The sequence below is a fragment of the Piliocolobus tephrosceles genome, chromosome 2, assembly GCF_002776525.5.
Source record: "Piliocolobus tephrosceles isolate RC106 chromosome 2, ASM277652v3, whole genome shotgun sequence".
Classification (NCBI taxonomy): domain Eukaryota; kingdom Metazoa; phylum Chordata; class Mammalia; order Primates; family Cercopithecidae; genus Piliocolobus; species Piliocolobus tephrosceles.
In genome coordinates, this window is record NC_045435.1 from 68,969,263 (window position 1) to 68,991,300 (window position 22,038).

Consider the following 22,038-nt stretch of genomic DNA (forward strand, 5'->3'; position numbering starts at 1 on the left):
TTTGAGATTGCAGATTACAGTAGTTAATTATAGAAATTGGCCCAGAGTTAAACCTTAAATCAGATTTCCATTAAAGTGCATGACTGCAGCAAATTACTTTACAGTGGGAGAGAAGGCGAGAATGGCATAATCTCTGGTTGAGTGGCGTCTTCTCACCACCCAGGGTGGTGACTTTCCTCTTAGGGTGCTCTGATATATCGTATGTCCTAAACAATCCCATTTCCCTGAGCTAAGCAGCCTGCGTATTTTTAGGTCTTATTGCTCTTCTTGTAGAAATCTCAATTACTTTGTTAGTATTGGTCATACTCTTTCTGCTCCTCTGTCTTCCTCATGACTTCTCACTCTCCCTTTTGCATTTTCTCTCTCTCTTTTATTCTTTTGCATTCTCTCATGGCTTCTCTTACTGCTTCTTGTTCACTCATTCTCTCTCTCTCTCTGTCTCTCTCTCTATCTCAGCCCCATGCTCTCTCATGGTTGTTCTGTATTTCTCATTGTCTCTCATGCACTCACTCTCCTCTGTCCTTCTGTTCCCCTCCTATAACTTTTCTTCTGCCTTTCAGGGAGGCTGCTTTCAAGACTTGCCTCCACCCAGTTCTAAAGAAGGAAGAGGCTAGGCCTGGCGGCCCACAGCTATAATCCCAACACTTTGGGAGGCCAAGGCAGTAGGATCAGTAGAGGTCAGGAGTTCAAGACAGCTGGCCAACATGTCAAAACCACATCTCTACTAATAATACAAAAACTAGCCAGGTGTGGTGGCAGGTGCCTGTAGTCCCAGCTACTCGGGAGGCTGAGATATGAGAACCGCTTGAACCCAGGAGGCGGAGGTTGCAGTGACTCAAGACTGCACCACTGCACTCCAGCCTCGGCAACAAAGTGAAAATGTGTCTCAAAAAATAAATAAATAACATAAAAAGGAAGAAATAAGAGGATCCAAGTTCCCATCCCTGGCCTCTGGCACCTGACAGTCTCGGCCTCACCTGTATCATCTTAAGTTACTTCACTATTCAACCATTAGTTCCTCAATAAACTAAGTTGGGTGACATATCTGTCTTTATCCTGGCTGCTCCCTTTATCTCAGATCCTGCTCTTTTTTTCTTCTTGTCTACTAGAACGTCACCTCTTCCAAAAATCCTCTATCTTATCAGCAGCCTGCATCACTGCCTCTGCGCTGGTCTTGGCTGTGTGAGACCATCTCTAGACCCTGTATTGTAATTGTCAGTTTATTGGTCTGGCTCTCAAACTAGTCTTTGAATTCTTCCCTGAGGACAGTGATGATATTTTATCCTCTCCATATCCCAAGAACTTAATTCTGTGCCTGGTACAAAGGAGATGTTCATCAGGTGTCTGTTGAAATTAATTCATTCATTGTTAAACCATTATTCGTACATGATTATGCCATGTCATGGACTGTGCTGGCTACTGATCATTAAAAAAATGGAAAAATACATAATCTTTGTCTTAGAGAAGCACAAAGATGATCCAAACACAGGAGTTGCATCTTGCGGATAGGGAGAGGAAGGTAAGAGGAGAATAAAGTACATTGGAGAACAACAGCTATTTATTTCTCAGTAAGTCTAACAAAGCCATTTATTCCTCTGCAGTTAGAAAAGAAGGTTTTTCCTGGGGTTCAGCACCAATTAAAGCAGTTGAATTTTAGGCACAAGTGGTTGTATGAAGAGTATCTATTTTAAACGTCAGACTCTTAATTAAACACAAGATACTGACACATGAGAGATTCATGGGAACTGATGCCAATTGAGGCAACACTGATTCATAGCTCCTGTTTGACACTTACTCCAGGGGCTCACCCACTAAGTAGAGTTGAGGGTCTCAAGCCCCTTCTCTCCTTTTCGCTCCTATCCCTCACTCCTGCCTGTGTAGGTGAATTCACATAAGATTATCATGTAAACTATAATCTATAAAATGATCATAAAGCTTTAGATGGGTTAAACAGAGTCAGTGATTCTAATTTGATGAGAATTCCCTGAGAAGTTGACATCCGAACTTGTCCTTAAAGAACGTGCAGGCCGGAACATGGCAAAGAGGCATGCAGGTGCCAATGTGTGTTTTACTAGAATGCCAAGTTCCTCTGCACAAACCTTACTGAGCCTCAGCAGGTCCTGAGTTTCTATCACGGACCCCGTGGAGTCATTCTTGCTCTTGAATGTTTTTCTTCTATTGTTCTGGCAAGTTCCTCTCCATCCCACAGTTATTTGGAAACTACTGCTGTACTAAGTCTCAATACTAACAGCATTTAATAGCTGTCATTAGAAAGCAAGCTTCTGCTTACCAGTTGGACTGCTGTGAATGGTAATGGGAGATTTCTTTTTTGGGAGTAGCCCCAATCTCTAATTGGTTTGAAAAATATTGTTCATTTCTTTGATTCTTAAGGCATAACCTTTTTGTTGAACTTCAATAAGTTTGTATTTCCATTATATTTAAATTCAGCATAAGCTGCAGTCTACTGAAAAAGGTTTTCTTACTTGCTCTCTAGGTAACCTGCCCACTTTCATCACTGCTTGCTGAATAAATGCATGTGTAAATATCCATTAAGTACATTTAAATCCATGTGGTAAACATTTCACATGTATTATCTCATTTAGGCCTTTCAGCATCCTGTGGGCTAGGTCCTCTTTTTATTCCTGTGATACAGATGAGGAAATGTTCAAGAGAGGTTCTGTAAGTTGCCTAAGGTCCCAGCCCTAGCAACTGACATCAATGAACAAATCAGTAGGCAATCTAGGGGGCTGACTTTGGGCCTGGCCGCCCCCACATGACAGCTGTGTGACCTTGGAACAATATTCCCTGAATGCACCCAATGGCTTTCTCAGCTAGAGAGTCAACCTTCACCGTACCTTATGAATAGGGTTCTGGGAAGGCTCCCTATAAAAAAATAAAGATTTGTGTAATGGCACTTTCTAAACAGTTAAATGCTATACAAATGTAAGATATTCTCTTCTCATATGTTTAGTGTAGGTAATTTAACACACTGAAATAATGGAATTTTTATGCAGCACATATATATATGCTTTACAATTAGTGTGGCATAATTTAATTGTGACTCTATTGTTGGAATTTTGATGCCTCCAGCTTGATGAATAGCCATTTTTCTGTGGGTGTTATCAATTGATCTAGGTAATGAATTCTCTTCATTATCTCGTTCTTCATGTTAATTATACAGGATTTTCTGATGCCTATTTATCAAGTCAGGACAAGTAGAGTTTGTTTGTTGATTTTTTTTTGTTTTTTTTTTTTTTTTTTGGCCATATGCCTTTGAATACGGAATATGTACAAGCAAGTTAACATGACGGGTTTAAATTTACATTTCTGAGAAGCTCCAGTCAGTAGCTTGACTTTCCTTACATTGTTACTTATGCTATAAGCTTGCATCTCCTTATTTCGAGAGTCTTTTTCTTAATCAAAAAGGTTGCTGTCTAAGATAATTAAACTATCTCTGATTTTTGAGAACATAACTTCTAGCCTATCAAAGAGGTATTAAGGAAGCATGAAAACATTTGAATCTTTTTTACCTTTTAATACAAAACAATAAATGGTTTCTAATTTTGAAATATTGTGTGAGGCACCATGACATATAAAAATGTAATTGTAAATTGGGAGGAAAAAAGCCTAAGTGCAAGAAATTTTACATGATACTCCTTATAAAAAGAATAGACAATATTTTCGGGCCGGGCGCGGTGGCTCAAGCCTGTAATCCCAGCACTTTGGGAGGCCGAGACGGGTGGATCACGAGGTCAGGAGATCGAGACCATCCTGGCTAACACGGTGAAACCCCGTCTCTACTAAAAATACAAAAACTAGCCGGGCGAGGTGGCGGGCGCCTGTAGTCCCAGCTACTCCGGAGGCTGAGGCAGGAGAATGGCATAAACCTGGGAGGCAGAGCTTGCAGTGAGCTGAGATCCGGCCACTGCACTCCAGTCCGGGCGACAGAACGAGACTCCGCCTCAAAAAAAAAAAAAAAAGAATAGACAATATTTTCAAAAAAAGAAGACATTATATAATAGACAAATGAATGATGATTAAATTCATTTTGAGTTCAAAGGAATGATTGATGTGAAAATTTGGTAATGTTATGTTGTGATATTTATTAATTCATTACTAATATGAGCTTGCTTAACATGTTCTGGGCCTTTTTTGTATTTTGTGCTCTGTTTAAAACAAAAACAAAAAAACAAGGAGTCTTATTTTAATGGTCTCTATTATTTAGCCAGTTGTTTTTGAGACTGTTGGCGATCAGCATTTTGATGGGTAACTTTTTATTTTTGATTTTAGGTTGAAGCCATCCTTGTCAATATTTTTGGTGGTATTGTCAACTGTGCCATCATTGCCAACGGGATAACCAAAGCCTGCCGGGAGCTAGAACTCAAAGTGCCCCTGGTGGTCCGGCTTGAAGGTGAGTCATGGTAGATTTCTGCTGGGCCAGTACCCTTTCTCCAAGATCAGGTGACCAGCATGTTCTGGATTCACAAACTTCCTGAGATAACAGAAGGAAACACTGGATTGTATAATATGAAACAAACGCGGTACAGCAGGACTTCCCTGGGCCTCTAACAAACTAATGTGGGTTGTAGCTCTCCAAGTATAGCAGGTGTTATGATTCTCCAGATATCCCAAACTTACTTCAGAGTGAAACCCTTTTGTTTATTAATCATTTTATGAGATTAGTGTTTGGGGAAAAACTCTCTGAGAAATTTTTCTCTTGGAATTATTCATCATAATGAAGGATCCCAAAAAACTTTGGTTTTTTGGCTTATATTTGTCAATATTTATTCGATTTAATTGATAAATAAATTTAATAACAAATTTCTTGGAATTTTAAAAATAATTCTTAAAAAATAAATTGTATATTTTTATAGTATTTTTATATACAGTATGTATTATAATATTTTGTGAAAATAACTGTTTTTAAAAAAATTTAGTAAGAATAATGACATTGTTTTACAGGTTTGTAAATCCTTTTCACATCTAGATTATCTGTATCTACATAAAATGTTATAACATGTTTTGGTTGAAGAATATGAAAAAAATCCGGCCTCAGAGACGTATGTAGTTTTCAAAATGGGAGTAGTTTTGTCTGTCTGTGTGTTTGTTTGTTTGTTTGTTTGTTGCCCAGGCTGGTCTTGAACTCCTGGCTTCAAGTGATCCTCCTGCCTCAGCCTCCCAAAATGTTGGGATTATAGGCTTAAGCCACCACACCCAGCCAGGGGGAGTTTTTAATGCTCTTTTCATATAGTTTTGAATATTCTTTGGTATTACACTAAAAGTCTATAGCTAATAGTTTATTGAAAATTAGTGTCCATGTGAAATCTGAAACTATCTCAATGAATTTTTCATATTCCATTAAAACCCATTGATCTCTCTTACACATTAAGTGAGTTTTATCCATGCATGGTTCAAAGTCATTCATTGATTATTTGTGATTATGCAGATCTTCCAAAGCTTGTCTCATTTCAATGTACAATATCAAAAAAAAAAGAAATCACATGTGTTAATATTACCACCATCATATCAGAAAAGCTTTTTATTAGGAAGCTGTTAAGTTCACAGGGCAGGTGCACATTGTCTAGAATTTAAATTTTACTTTATAGTGCAAATTTTATCAACCACAAAACAGTTAAGTTGTTTTCCTTGATGGGACAGACTCAGTTAACTCATATTTAAGAAAATGTCTGCCAACTAACCAAGTCAGAGCAACTATAGTATGTCAGTCTTTATTCCAAGAAATTTCATGGAATTACAGCATTTCATGGAAAAGTGAGCAGTTTAGCTTGATACCCAGACGACTGCACAAACACTTTTCCTCACCATAGTTCAAGATGCTGCAGAAGTGCTTTATGTGTGTTTATCATTTGGTCACAAAGAGAATCAAAACGATGTGTACTCAAGGGTTGAGGTTTAATGAAATAATTTTTTTTTTCTGTACTGTGAGTGTGTGGTAGTAAAAAGTACTATGATCAGTCAGGGTAGTGGTGCATGCCTCTAGTCCCAGCCAATCAGGAGACTGAGGCAGGAGGATTGTTTGAGCCCAGGAGTTCAAGGCTGCAGTCAGCTATGATCATGCCACTATACTCCAGCCTGGGCAACTTAGCAAGACCCCATCTCAGAAAAAAGTACAATGATTACTAGCACAGTATGGTGCCACTGCCTTGATTCCATGATAACATGCCAGCAGTTTTGCCTACCATTACTTTCGACCTATCAGTACAAATGTCAACATAGTATTCTCTTACTGTTATTATTACTACCACTATTACTATGAAAGTGGTTTTTACCTTAAGGAGCTCCCCGCACCCTGTCTAAAGTGTGTCAGGACGTTTTCTCTAAGGTGAGGCAGTTGATGTCTAACATGGGATAAATTTCAATTACTCACATTATCCTAGGGGTAAAATGAAAACCCAAAGGGCCAAATATAGTAGATTATTTACCTGGAAATTAATATATTAGATCTAAGAAAGCTAGCCTAACTAATACTTTGATCAGGTCCTGTGAGCCTTTGTCTAATGTTTACGTGTGGTAAAGTTTAAGCATTGAGAAGTGTTTCTTAGACAATGGAGCAGATTTGAGGCTTGATGGCAGCGTGGGCTTCCCTCAATGTCTTACTTGGTTTAAGCTGATGATGATGAACTGAACACCAGGAGGAAGGGGGATCTGCAGGGAAAATGGGGAGAGGATGTGAGTGATAAGGCAGGAGAGGTGAAATATGTCACTGTGAAGTGAAACTGGTCCCAGTAAGGACACGTCCACAGGGGACAGTGAAGGAGGAAGGAGATGCAGAGGTAAGTGGGCACTGGTGAGGCAGAGAGCAAAGTGATGAACAGGACATGCAGAAAATAGAGACCTGGAGAGTAGGAAGAGAAAGGATAATGAGAATCAAACATACAGAAGAGCAGGGGCATGCACTGACAAAAACATCAGACCCTCCTCCAAGAGCCATGTATCCAATGACAGCAGCATCAGAATGACCTCGGAGAGGCTGGGGGTGGAGGTGGGAAACAGATCCATTTTACCTTGCAAGCGGACAGGGCTTGAATAAAGAACAGAACATGGAATATTAACTCTGTACAGAGCACATGTTGGAAACAAGCACTGGAGAGAATGCCTAAATCCAGAAAAGTGCAAAGAGGCCAGGGGACATCATCAGACACAGAACTGGACCCTGGCTCTGCTACGGATCTGCATTCACCCTGCCTAGAACAATTAATTCCACCACTCAGCCAGGGGCCCCTGTTCTCCACGTATTCCAGGTGTTAGCGGCAAACCGTGGGCTCTAATACTCCGAATGAAAATGTTTTCAAAGCTACTCAGCCCAGAGTCAATCTACCGAGGCTACCTTTTTGATAGGAGGTAAAGGCATTATCACTGCTCTTAGAACCTAGCATAAATGAAGACTTGAAGAATGAGTAGCCACCAAGCATATGGGACACAGCTGAAAACTCTGTGACTGCCTCTGAACTCTTTAATATCCATAGGTTTCTTTCTCTCCTCCAGCAGACCAAAGGATCACATACCATCCTGTAGCAAATAGGAGTGCAAATTGTGACCTTCTTAGCATACCCAGTCCATGCTAAAAAGGACATGATTTGTATTCTTCTATTTGTGGCTCCAGTTTGTCTGTATTTCAGAATCAAGGATAAGAAAGTGTCCACCCAGAGGAGGTACAGTGCCTAGTCAAGAAAGCAAAAGACACAGAATGTGTTTATATTCACAACTTTAGAGAGAGTTTAGAGAATGTTAGAGAGATTGGTAAGAATGAAGGGGGTGGGATAATTGTTTTTAAAGATATTTGGCAAAAGAAAAACAAAATGTTTATGTTGCTGAAAGAAACCTTTTGGTACTGGGTGGAAAATAAAATTGAGAAGATTTGGCTAAGAGAAACAGGATCCAGTCTACAAACTATCTGGAGGTTTATTATTAGTATATTAAGAGCTCAACTTGGAATCATAATGAACACCTGAGAAACAAACAAATTTCTCTTCAGAAATATCTGAGACATAGAAGTTTCCTCCAGATTTAAATGGGACAGTAATAAAGAAAAATGAATTCTTAAAAAAATTATTATACGATGTTGGTGGATTCTGATAAGGAACTATAAAACCACTCAAAATATTTTGTATACTGTGGTTGGTTGCCCAAAACACTTTGTACACTGACTGTATAGAGCTGTCAATAAATGCACATTTCTCAACAGTTTCATGGGTTGGGCCAAGTTAACTGTCTAGGTAATTTTTGTGCCAAGTTTTGTATACATTTCAAAAAGGAAAAAAAAAAAAAAAAACCTAATTTCAGGTAATTTGTTCTTTATTCATACCAGAAACAATAGGTTACAAAGGCTGAATTTCCCCCAAATGTGTAGCTGTTCATTTCACCCAAGAGTCTTTTGAATAAAAATAATCCTCTGTCTCAGTTGGTGAGTTCTATTCTGATAAGGCAAGTAAATACATGTAATTATAAAGTTACCATTTTCAAAGAGTAGAATAATCCTTTCCTTATCCACTGGTAAAACAGCTTGTAATTATTATACAGCTGAGAACAAAGTTTTGTCCACAAAATCCTACTACATTAAGCCTGATTTGACTGATTAAGACTTTTCTCATCAGGATATTTTTAATACATTGTGGGAGAGCAACAGAATCTTTAAAATGTGGGCTACATGTTAGAGAGACTTATGGCAAGGATGCTGGATCTTCTGAATGGTCACAGAACAAACAAGAAGGCCACTTACTTTATTCACAGGAAATAGATACTAGTAACAAAATGTGCCATTGGGTTTTGAAATGTCTGCTATCTGGGTCACTGAAGATCTCACAGTTCTTCAGACTGTTATAAACATGTGGCAGCATGCCTGAAACTTAGAAAGTACTTAATAAATATTAGCAATAGAAATTATTTACCCTTGTAATTCAGTCTCTGGTAACATTTTTCCATCACATCTCATTTTTAGTGTCACTTGGCTTTGTAATAGCTACTGGGATGATGGAGACCCCTTTTTACCACACTCTCCCTAGCTAGACAATGGTGTGTGTTCTGGGAGTCTGAGCCAATTTTCATATTGATATGAATAAAGAACCTTGAGAAATTAATCCATCAAAACAGAGTATAGTGTAATGTCAGGTCAAATAGAAACTACCATTAAAAGTGTCCAAAATGTTCCCATCTGTTTGTACCACTTTATCTTTCTTTGTCCTTGCGGACAATGAAGACTTGCTCTATTTAGAAACAACAGAAGGAAACAAATCATACTCGAAGGTTGGATAAACTACAACTAAATGTAGAGAAGATTGTGGGAGAATAAGAATTTATGTTTTGATGTAGAGGAAAGCAAGTGAAAAATTTAGATGGAAGATAAAAGACATTTCCCAAAGGTCCCTGTCATTGGTAACTTTTTCTCCACTGGAAGTACTGAGAACCACTATTTGTGACAAGATATTTTTGTTTTGTTTGTTTCTTCATTTTCACTGAGCTGTCCCTGCAGAAGAGCAGTTTCCTGTGCAGCCAGTTCTGCATGTGGTTTATGAAGGGCCTTTAAAATGAGTGTAACTTCTCCATTTGTCTGTCACATCTTTCCTTGGATGGTCCCCTGTATTCACACGTCTTTCCCTACATGCATTCTATCCAGTGTTGCAGCTTCATCTCTGATCCTCTCCCACGCTCTCTATTGAGTTCCCTTTCTGACTTTCCCAAGTCCATCAACTATGCCATCATTCTCCTGGTTCACAAATTTAAATTCCTTAGATTCCTCTTGTTCTCTCATCTCCTTTCCTCTCTACTCTTGCATCCATATCACTTTATATCTGTGACAATTCTGCTTGGGTTTTTGGTTCTACCTAATGTCGTTAACTCGGTACCTACTCAGTTTTCCCACTCTCTTCTTTTAGCCATAACATATTGCTATAAAACCATTACTCTCTCCAGGTCAGCCTTCTGATCTACCCAGGTGCTGGGCTTCAGTTTTTACCACTGTTACGACCCCAGTACCAACTCTCAGGTATGGATGATGACTTACTTGATGACTGACTTTTGATCCTCTACTCTCTCCTTCCTTCTTCCTTTGCATTGATTCAAATCTTACCTATCCTCCAGACTCAACTTGGAAATTCTCCTTTTATACTACTTTGCTAACTCACATCTCTAAATCTACTATAACTATAATAGTCCATGTTGAATAAGCATAAAAATGGGTTGTGCCAATGAAAGTGAACAAAGCTACTCTAGACACTGACTTTAATGGAAACATTATCAGGAGTCTGTATTTCCTTAGTCTAAAAAGCATTGCCTTGATTTGCATTTAGTTCCCTTTATGGATAATACCTTCTCCAAATTTCTGCAGTTTCACCTGTGATCAGTGCCAAGAGTACAGTTATAACAGAATGCTTCATCTTCCCTTTGTTTATTATGCATGGCCAATACAATGTTGGGATAGATCTTGTCTTGCTATGGGGCTTCTGCATTCGCAGAAATCACACATATGAATAATAGTGAGTATCCCTGGTAGTTTCACGTTGAGTGTGAGAGCCTGTACCTATCTGAGGACGTTTATCACACGATGCCAATTTCCACAAGAAGAAGAAAAGGACACCAGCTAGGACTCCAGAAATGTCCAAAGCTCTCTTCCTTTTTCTCTCTTGATAAAGATCCCAGGTTCTTATGATAAGAGAGGAGCTATAATAGTGGAAAGAGGGTAGTGGCTAAGAAAGGTCACTATGTATATTTTTCTTTACATAAATTTGGGAGACAGTGCCCTCTTTGATCTCATCCTGAGCTATCACATTCAATTCCTTCATGATCTAGTGGACATTGTGAAGTTATCAATATTTCTGAAGATTCAGCAAACAAGTCTGGTGGCTGTCTGGGATCCCCTGATGGCTACTTCTACTAAGATAGAAACAGTTCCTATTAGCAGGTAACACTTGTTACCATTTTATAGATATCATCTTATATTGTTAATTTTTTCCATTTTATTTTCCCAGCCATTTAGTAACTGACATATTTTTTTACATCTCTCTTGATCCTCTTTAATGCCTAAAGCTCATTGACCTGCACATGGTATTTACTAATATACTAATTAACTAATTAAAAAACCACAGGCATAAACCTTGGAAGTACATTTACTTAAAAGATGCAAATCTGAACATCTAACAAATTTAGAAATGTCAAAGCTTCTTCTTAGTATCTCAGGCAGACCTCTGATGCAATCAGCAGAGACTATTAAGGAAAATAATAGTTGAATGTGGTATTTTGCATATTTCAGCATGAATATCGTCTGGGTATTATAAAAATTATTTAATTCTTCTGGAATACTAAGCAGTGTATGAAAATAAAAGATGCACTCCTTTAAATCTTTTGGGAAAAATTTAAGGCAGGGTAACTAGCCTTTCTAGAAATGTATGAATAACTAACACATTGTGGGCCTTTGTGACAACTCAGGCACAGAAAGGATCACTAGAAAGAATGGGTCAATCATAGTGTGCATTCATTTCTAGTTATTTCCAGTGACAAACAATAACATAATTTGCTGATACAGACCTGTCCCCCTTTAAGAACAGGAGAAGAGTTGACTCTTAAAATCTGAGGGTCTCTGATCACTTTGACCCTGAAAACAGTCTGACATCAACATTGTAATCAGAAATACACCAATACTGATGCACTCATCAACTCCTTGATCATTTTTTTTTTCATTGTAGCTTTGTCAGTTATTTTCCTTTTATTACTTTTATTGGGATCAATTATGCTGCATTTACACTTCTAAGAAGATGTAATTCATTGGTATGTTTTAATGTTCATGTTAGGCTTTGCTGACTCGATTGTGTGCTATTTTCATTTTTCCTTTGTGATTATTATTTCTATCAAGTCTGTATTGTGCAGATCTAAGCATGTGAGGTAGACAGTCTCAGGGAAGGTGAGAGAAAGGAGAGTGGCAGAGAGTAGAAGAAGAAAGAGATACAAAAAGAGAGGCAAGCACAGAGAACAACACAGGCTACAGCTGTTTGGGAGTCTTAATGTTAAAGGATGGGGGTGCACCAGCAGGATCAAAATATCCTTGGACTTTTTCTTGAGAAGGCCTCCAGGGAATTATGGCTGTAACACAGGGCTTGGGAAAGCTGAGCTGTTCCAAGATTGATACTGTAAATGATATGGCTTGACTCTGTGTCCCCACCCAAATCTCATTTTGAATTGTAATAATCCCCACGTGTTGTGGGCGGGACCCTGTGGGAGATAATTGAATCATGGGGGTGGGTTTTTCCCGTGCTGTTCTTGTGATAGTGGATAAGCCTCACAAGATCTGATAGTTTTACAAAGGGGAATTCCCCTACACATGGTCTCTCTTGCCTGCCACCATGTAAGACGTCCCTTTTCCACCATTATTGTGAGGCCTCCCAGCCATGTGTAACTGTGAGTCAATTAAACTCCTTTCCTTTATAAATTACCCATTGTTGGGTATGTCTTTATTAGCAGCGTGAGAACAGACTAATACAGTAGATGATGACTCAATGGGGCTGCTTGAGTATAGTAATCTGAGTTTGTTGATGAAGTGTACAAGACTTTTGGATAGTTATCATATTAAAGTGTCTGCTACTGCTTTTACTGTAGTGGTTCTCAGAGTATGGTTCACGGAACTGACTTTCTCTCTCCTTTGTGTTTTGTGACTCTGAGACCTTCTAGCCTCTCAGGAAGGCCGTCTTGATCCCACGGTGTTCCCTAAAAGTCCAGATTCCATAGGTAGCCAATCTAATTAGCTTATCTAATAGCCACCACTCCCATTGTCTACAGCTCATCCAACCAAGCCATGGGGTTAGGGTCTTTGAAGGGGCCCAACAGACCCTTTTCCACCTGGCTTCTGATCCCAGTGAGAAATAAAATAGACTGAGGAAACAAAAATAATACCTTCATCACCAAAGGAAAAAGAAGTAGTTGGAGGATGCACCTTATTGTGTGACCAACAGTGAGCTCCTTACTCTGAGCCCCAGAATTAGGCAGCTTTGTAAACCCAGTCACAGGCACCACTGGACTTCAGTGTACCTTCCACCCCAGGGTGGAACCCAAGGAGCAGAGGATGACCTGGACTCACTCTGAGTGGCATATCCCTAAAAGGAAGGCCAGAGGAAGGCACAGGACTATCCATGCCAACTTTCTCCATTTGAGTATTCAGTCAGCTCCCTACACCATCACCAATCCCAGATGGAGCCAGTGATAGGCAAAGAGAACAGGAAGGGTTACACTAATGACTGTCCCTCTGCATGGAAGGAAACATCCCCCAATGCACATCATTGGTCTTATCTGCCCCAGGAGTGAGCTGCCTTTGGTCGGGTGGCTGCCCCACTCTAGGCAGTGGTCATCCCTTCAGGAACAAGAGCCTGAAGTTGCTTCCCTGAGCAGCAGCTGTGAGTGTGGCCATTTTTATAAGGAGAGGTTTGAAAACTGGGCAGGTACCAGGACTGGCATATCCTGAGTGCTGCCTTATAATATCAGAACACCACTGTGTGCTCTGGGGTATCTTCTGAGTGACTAGTCAGTTCATTTCTTCCTGCCTCAATTTCCACTTGAAAGTCATATTTGATGAGCCATCAAAAAGAGCGAGCGAGCACATAGATAATCAGGAGGAGAGACATACAGGTGATTCAGTCTGTAGCGTCTTGTAGAGGCTTAGTGTGTCCCGCTAAGACTCTTCCAGAGAGCGCCACCTTGAGGCTGTCCTGAGGCAGAACTACCTACGGGGAAAGACTTCATGAGAAATGTTTTAGATGAGGGAAGACAGCTTTCATCTCATGCCACCTTCTCTTTATTGGCAGTGGCTGCCTGAGCAGTGCTGTGCCAAGAAAGATTCTGAGACTATATCCCAGCTCAGTGGAAAAACAGTTCTATGATCTTTCCAACCACACATGTGGGTAGGGGTGGAGGGAGTGGAAATTCGAGCCAATATTTGCCATTGTCGATTCAAAGAGACCATAGGTGGGCTTTTTCTCTCCTAGAAGTATAGCTTCCCACCACTATATCAAGAGTCGGAAGTAGGGACTGCAAGCTTGGAAACGCCAGATGAAGATGATTCTTGTCTTCACCTGGCCCTTTAGCATAAGGCCAGAAGTTTGGATTGTATAGAGCAAAGGTCTGCAAACTTTTTCTATAAAGGGCAGGATTTTAGGCTTTGTGACTGTATATTCCCTATTGTGATTACTCAGATCTGCCATTGTAGTGTGGAAGCAGCAAGAGACGATAGGTAGAGGAATGGACATGGCTATGCCACAGTAAATCTTTTTTTACTGGAAAAGATAGTGGAACAGATTTGGCCCATGAGCTATAGTTTGCAGATCCCTGGTGTAGAGAAGAGGCCAGGAGCAAGACCTAGAATTCTGGAAAATCTTTATGTTGTCTGTGTCTAAATCTCCCTCTCCCCTAAGCTCTGAAATGTCTCATGAGGGTCAAGTAAGAAATTGGCAGGCAATATTAAGCTCTTAGAATCTGACTTCCTCCCAAGAAAAATATTAGCAATGAGGTCCACTCAGTCATTTCCCCACATAAGGACAGGATCACACTCAGTGATGCAGTGATGAGGGTGATTCTGTCTCAGGCAGTACTGGTGTACCACAGTCAGCATTTTCGACAAAAGTCTCACACTGTTAAAATTACCTTTGAAAATTTCTTAAATCATCCATAAATTAGAGTATGCATGCCTTGAAAGCTAGGAGGAAGATAAGGGAAGCATGAAAGGTAAATTCACATGCAGATGTCTGGGTGTATAAAACACCCCTTCTTTAAAAGAATTGTCTTATCCCTAGCAGATGATGGTGGGTAAGCACAGAAGTGTAAGGTGTTCTTGCTTGCCAGAGGGTTCATTCCATTCTAGTTTTATATTAAGGCTCCTTTAACTTTGGTTTAGTATCTATGTTGCTTTTTTTAAGGGTTAACATAATTGAAAGCATAAGCAACTAGCATAAGCTCTCAGTGAATATGTTAGACTTGATCCTAAGCCTTGCTTGCATGATCATAGCACATACACACCATTCTTTGAAACCGTGTAGAGAAGAAACTAGCCATTAGCTTCCTGCCACTGGAGCTGGGGGCTCCTTCTGTGATGGTCCGAATAACTATCACATTCACACCCCAAGTGTTGATTTCTTCTTACTGTGTGAGAAGAAATCATCGAGGAAATTAGGTGTGGATACAACACAGCCACACAGAATATCTTATGTCATCTTTAATCTTCATAAAATGTTAGGGGTGCAAAGCATTTAGTTAAGATACTCATTCAAGGAGAAATATAAAGCCTCAAAGCTGCAGTAACTTCCCCAGGTTGTTCAGCTACTTGGGAACAGAACTGGGTTTAAAATCTCAGCTTCTTCCTCTGCAAAATGGGAACAAAAATAGGGCAACTCTCTAAGGTTGTAAGGAGCAGATGCGTTTTTAAATAATTTGCAATAGTCCTTGGCTCAGTAAATGTTAGCTATCCTTATTATCATCTAAACCCTTGTCAGTATCTCGACTGAGGCCACATGGATGGCTAATGATGTTGGCTGCCAAGCATGGTGCTAGGTATTTGGCACATATCATCTCAAACAAGTAAGAGCTGCTGACATAGCAGAAGTTTTCCCTCTGATTCTCAATGAACTATTCTGTTTCTGACATAAAATAACAAGGCAAAAGAGACATGAGAAGTTATCTAAATGTACAGGTCACCAAGAAAATGGACCTCCTCTATCTGATTGCCACTTGAAAGGAGACTGAGGAAGGAAGAGCAAGGGTACAGGAGCAGTGGACATTTGAGGAGGAATTTGCTGCTTTAGAGAATTTGGCTTGTTTCCACTGAATTCCCCTCTCCCAGTGGGGGGAAAAGACTCAGTTATTTCCAGCAGAGGGGCTGAAATACTTCAGGCTTTTGAGGCCATACTGTCTGTACCACAGCGACTGACCCCTCCCATTGCAAAGCACAAGCAGCCACTGATGATCTCTAAGCAAATCAGTTTGGCTGTGTTCCATGAAAAAGTTATTTATGGATGCTGGAATTTGAATTTCCTGTAACTTTCATGTATCATAAAATGTTCCTGTGATTTTTTTCCTCCCAGATATTTAAAAAATGTAAACCCTATTCTTAACTTGCAGGTGATACAAAAAGAGGCAGCTGGCTGGCTTTTGCCCAAAAACTAGAACTTGCCAGCCCTGACTCAGAGCACTAGACCAAGAATCAGACCTGTCAGGGTTAACTGGTTGTTTGATCCAAGCAAATTGTCTGACATCTCGGGGCCTCATTTTCCTCTAGTGAAAATAAGAGACTTATCCTAAAGGATGCCTAGAATTCCTTCTAGCACTTAAAGGCCAGCTGCGTGGTTATGTGGCTTTGCACTCAGATAAACCTGTGTTCAAGTCCTGGCTGAGCCTCTGACTTGCTGGGGATGTCAGGCCAGTTCCTAAGCCTCCCAGTGTTTTAGTTGCCTCCCCTGTAAAATGGGGATTGAAATGGTGTCGACTGTAGGGTTGCTCTGTGGATTAAGTTTCAAGATACTTGTGAACCTCTTAACTCATGTATCCAACAAACATTTGTTGCACCTAATATGTACTCAGTGAGTGCTAACTGCTGTATTCTTTTTTAAAAAACTGAATTCCTATTAAAATAATAATTTTTAAATTACAGTTTCTACATATTTCCAGACTAGAAAATGATTTCACAGCCTTATGATAAAAGGCAGGAGGCCTTTGCACCTTGTGAACAAAATCCTGTACCGTGGGCCCACTACCTTTATTTTCTCTTGTGTGTAATAAAAGCGAAGAAGAAATTTTGATAAATTAACCTTGCATCTTTGTTTACAGCTCTCTTACTCCACCCAGTGGCAGAAAGTCACTGGTAACATGCTGAGGAGGTCACGAGTTTTTAACGTTTTAATAATTATTATTTATAATATCCCCTAGTAGTAGAGCAAGATTCCATTTTAAATTCATTCCCCTTTGATTTTCCATTTTTAAGGGCTGCAGTGAGTAGATAACCATTTAACTGAATGGCTCTCAACAAGCAGATATTAAGAAGTGCCTGAGGTTCCAGCAGCATGAGTTGATCAGTTATCTGTACAGGTGGTTATTAAAAGTGTTGTCCTGAAGGCTCATTAAAAAGCAATGCAGCATTTAATAAATATTAGAACATGTCAGTAGCACCATTTAAATGTGGGAAGGAGATCAATTTCCTTTGTAATTCTGTGCACAGGCATAAACACTCTCTTTAGAACACTTAATTCCATGTCAGAGTTTAAAGCAGCTATGATAATTTCTATTTAGAAGTAAAGGCAGAGAGAGGGTTGGGGAGTAGATGTCAGATACTTGGTGAATTAAGAAGAAACTAACCTTAAATACTCAAATAATATCATTTTACAAAAAAGGAACGCACAAACTTGTGATCATTTCCAAGCCTTCCTCTAATTCTTTTCTTCCTTTTCTTTTTCAATGACCTGGTTCCACTGTCTGCTGTTTTATTTTTATTTTATTGTATTGCATTTATATTTATTTATTTATTTTGAAAATAGAGACAGGGTCTCACTCTGTTGCCCAGGATGGAGTGCAGTGGTGCAGTCACAGCTCACTGCAGCCTCGACCTCCTGGGCTCAAACAATCCTCTGACCTCAGCCTCCTGAGTAGCTGGGACTACAGGCCACCATGCCCAGCTGGTTTCCTTTTTAACCTCTCTTCTCTGCGTGTCCCCATCTCCCCTTCCAGTTGTTCCCTCAACAGGAAGGAGGAAGCAGCTGGTTATTAACTACCGGGGCAGGGTCAGTGGGCAGTAGAGCCATGCCTTCAAGAAGAAACCAGGTTAAATGTTGCAAAGACATGGTGCCAGCATCAGGGTAGAGGCTGGTGTGGAAGGCATGTGGCAAACTCACTTTTTTCCTGTACTTTCTCTTACTCTCTACCTGTCTCTTTATTTTCGTATGTCTGTTCCTTCTTGGGCTATTCCCCATGCCTCTGTCTCTTGGCTCTCTCTTCATTTCTCTCTCTCTCTCTCTCTCTCGTTCTCTCTCTCTCTCATTCCTCTCTCTCTCTCTCTTTCTGCCCCCTTCCCCTTCTGTACCAAGTTTCTGCCTGGTCACAATGACTCTACAAACGACCCATTTCTCATCACAGATGAGCTTTGTATTTGAACATGAGAATCCCTTCAAAAACTGCTTAGTTCTGAGCATGCCTAGTATATGCTTAATAATTAAGGCTGTAATTAAAGCGTAACTGCAAGTGTAATTAAAGTTCATTTTTGTGGATCCTAGAATTATGAAGCAATTAGGCATTTTCACGCGGCACTGAAGGAGCAGCTGGGAGGAGAGAAGGGCTCTGGTTTTCTGGGGAGCTGCTCCCTCCCCTTTCTTCCCCTGGCCCTGTCCACCAGTGTTAGCCTCAAGCAAGGCCTCACTTGTCTGGGACACCTGGAGCTGCTACAGGTTGGGAGGAGTGGTAACAGCTTGGAGTCCTCAAATAGGGCAGTGAGCAGAGCCAGCTCTCCTAGGCCCTTTCTAGTGAAAGGAGCCCCTCCCAAAACCCCTGGGGAATCCTGAGAGGACCCCAAAAAAATCCCTCCTGATTGCACCTTGAGCAGTTTTGGGGGTATCTATTTCAACCCTTTAGGAAAGGGTTGTTAGGACAGCAAGGAGATCTATCAAAAAGTACCCACCCACTCCTCGTCAAGCACACCGTGTGAGGGAACCCATCTGGAGTTACCCCATCGGTCAGCACGTTCTGCTAGCTAGCAGATACGGGGAGGTATCTGGTGAGCAAGCCTGACAAAGGAAAGTGGATGTTTGGAGGGGACGAGGGAAACATCAGTGAGCCATCCCAATAAGTCTTCATCCATGGTAAGATTTTAGAAATACAAGGTACTCCGGAAGTTCATTGTACCAGCCCCTGCTTTAGTTGGGGCATGGGGAGGTAGTAGTGATAAGAAAGACATCCCCAAGGAAATGCCGTTTAACAGATGCCTTGTGAATGAATGGTGTCAGCTCAGCAGAGAGAGGTATCAGCCCAACAGAGCTCTGGGTGGAGAGCCCAGCAAGGGCAGTGGCCCAGCACATCTGGGTGCTCATGAATTTCCGAATCATTTATTTTCACTTGGGAATATTGGTGCTAAGTTGGGTGCTAAAGAGGATATTAATTCAGGAACTGAATTATTTAGATTACTTGGTTGCAAGGAAGCACAACTCATTAAAGTTATCTCAAAAAGTTAAGAAGATCAAGAGCTCATTTCATCCATAAACATGCTAAGGAACTCAGGTAAAACTGAATAAGAAGTTCCCTGAATAGGCAGGAACTGTGATAAAAACTAGTCTCTAGAAAGAGCAGGATCTGAGATGGAGGAAGATATCAGGAGCACCACTCCTGCACCTGTCTGGAGGTCTTGGAGCTGTGTTGAGATTGGAAGGTGCTCAAAAAAAGAAAGGAAGAGGGAGAAGAGCCTAGTCCATGTCTCTGCAGGAGGAGATAGAAATTTACACATGGGGCATGGTGGCTCATGCCTCTAATCCCAGACTTTGGGAGGCTGAGATGGGTGGATCACTTGAGGTCAGGAGTTTAAGATCAGCCTGGCCAACATGGTGAGACCCTATCTCTACTAAAAATACAAAGATTGGCTGGGAGAGGTGGCCACTGCCTCTAATCCCAGGTACTCAGGAGGCTGAGGCAGGAGAATTGCTTGAACCAGGGAGTTGAAGGTTGCAGTGAGCCGAGATCACGCCACTGCACTCCAGCCTGGCTGACAGAGCAAGACTCTGTCCAAAACAAAATTTACACATGTAACTGTCATTTACCTTCTGGTCCAAAGACTGATTTGCTCCTGTGTCCATCAGGGCTTTTGCTTCACACTCTCATTACGCCATGAAAGCTGTGCTTATTGATTAATGTCTAAATTCCTTAGCCTGGTATCTAACACCTGCCACAGTCAAATGAATCAAAATGCACACAGGTTGTATTAATGAAATAATAAATTTTTACATCTGTGTTACTTATCTATCAGTGCTCAACAAATTACCCCAAAATTTAGCAGCTTAACAAAAAGAACAGTTATTATCTCACAGTTTCTGTGGTCAGGAATCTGGGTGTGGCTTAGGTGGATCCTCTCACTCAGGGTCTCTCACAATGCTGCAATCACAGTGTCAGCCGGGCTGTAGACATCTCAAGGCTTGACTAGGGAAGAATTTGCTTCCAAGATCACTCATGTGGTTTTTGGCCGGATGCACTTCCTCCTTGGCTATTAGACCCAGAGCCTCAGTTTCTCATCAGCCATTGGCCAGAGGTTGCCCTCAGTTCCTTGCCAGGTGAGTCTCTCCAGACGGCAGCTCAGAGCAGGGTAGTTTGCTTCATCAGAGTGAACAAAGAGTCAAAGGGAGCAAGACTGAAGCTACAGGCTTTTGTCACCTAGTCTCAGAAGTGACATTCCATCACTTTTGCCATGTTCTTATCTATTAGAAGCAAGGCTCTGCGTCCAGATCATACTCAAGGGGGACAGATTCTACAAAGATGTGACTACCAGGAGGCAGGAGTGATTGATCTTTGAAAGCCATTTTAGAAGCTGCCTTCCACAGCAATTACAAAGTCATGTTAGTCAAAATAATGCTAGCTCCTTCTGTAACAACAGAAGAATGCAGAAATTTCAGAGTCTTAACGTTATAGAAGGGTCTTTCTCATTCCCATAAGGTCTAAGAGGGTGAGTGGGTAGGATACTTGGCTCCACAGAGTTATTAAAGTATCCAGGCTGGAGGGGTCATTGCCATCTTCAAAAAGTGACTTGGCTGGGTGCAAGGCTCATGCCTTTAATCCCAGCACTTTGGGAGGCCAAGGCAGATGGATTTCTTGAGCCTAGGAGTTCAGGACCAGCCTGGGCAATGTGGAAAAACCCCATCTCTACAAAAAATAGCTGGGCGTGGTGGTGCGTGCCTTTAGTTTCAGCTACTTAGGAGGCTGAGGTGGGAGGATCACTTGGATCCCGGAGGTTGAGGCTGCAGTGAGCTGAGATCGCACCACTGCACTCCATCTTGAGTGACAGAGCGAGAGCCTGTCTCAAAAACAAAAAAACAAGACAAAACACAACCAAAACCAAAAAGGTGACTTCCAGGGCTGCCCCTACTAGGAACACTCCAGAAAGCACACGGGGAAAACAGAGTATGAAGAGTCCCTTTGGAGACTGTCATGGCCATGTGACATTCCTTTGGCCAGAACTCAGTCACATGTCCCCTTTGAGATGCAAGGGGGCCTGGGAAATGTAGTTTCTGGCTGGGCAGCTGCTTTCCAGCAATAGCACTCCACTGCAGAAGAGGAGCAGGAGTCTGTGGTGGAAAACCAGCCAGGCCTGCCACAGACACTGCACCATTTACAAAAATGCTTTTACACTCATTATTTCATTTGCTTCTCATCATAATCTGTGCCATCAGCTCTACTGTCCTCATTTTACAAGCAGAGAAGCAGACTAGCATATCTTTAGAACATGCAGGGTTTATAATTACAGAGAACAGTTCAAGTCCCATCTCTGCCACTATGGAAAAGTGACTATAGAAAAGTTATTTAACTTCTCTGTGCCTCAGTTGCCTTATCTGTAAAATAGGAACAATAGGACTACTCATAGTTTTTGTAAAGATTTCATATGCTGTGTGTAAATTACTTAGCACTGTGCCTGGCATAGAAAACACTTAATGATATTAGTTCTGGGGAAGATTATGAGGATGATAGTACTCTGTATGGAGACAAAAGTGAAGGCTCAAAGAAGTTAAATGATTTACCCAAAACTACATAACAAGTACATGGCAGAGCCATGATGTTAATTTTAGATAGCAACTTCCCACATTTTATGCTGTCCAGAGGCCTTTCCAGAGGCCTTTCACCAGCTTCCTCTGTAAAAACAGGAGTAGGTGAGCCTTAAGCTGAAGACGCAATGCCAAGCGTTCATCTTCACTGCTGCTTGGGTAGACCCAGGGTCCCAGGAGAATCAGTGCTGCATCATCTTTTCAATCCACCAGTTCCTATTTAACCCAGCATTTGCCTCTTTATATGAAACGTGCTGACCCAGTACCT

At 41.0% G+C, this 22,038-nt stretch overlaps 1 protein-coding gene across 1 annotated transcript in view; it reads left to right on the top strand.

The window, feature by feature from the left end:
- The window catches only part of SUCLG2 (succinate-CoA ligase GDP-forming subunit beta), a 281,206-nt gene that overhangs the window by 257,217 nt on the left and 1,951 nt on the right, over positions 1-22,038 (top strand). Inside the window, exon 10 of the mRNA XM_023200260.2 lies at positions 4,291-4,411. Within this exon, the coding sequence (XP_023056028.1) occupies positions 4,291-4,411 (121 nt within the window). The remainder of the gene's footprint in view (positions 1-4,290; positions 4,412-22,038) is intronic.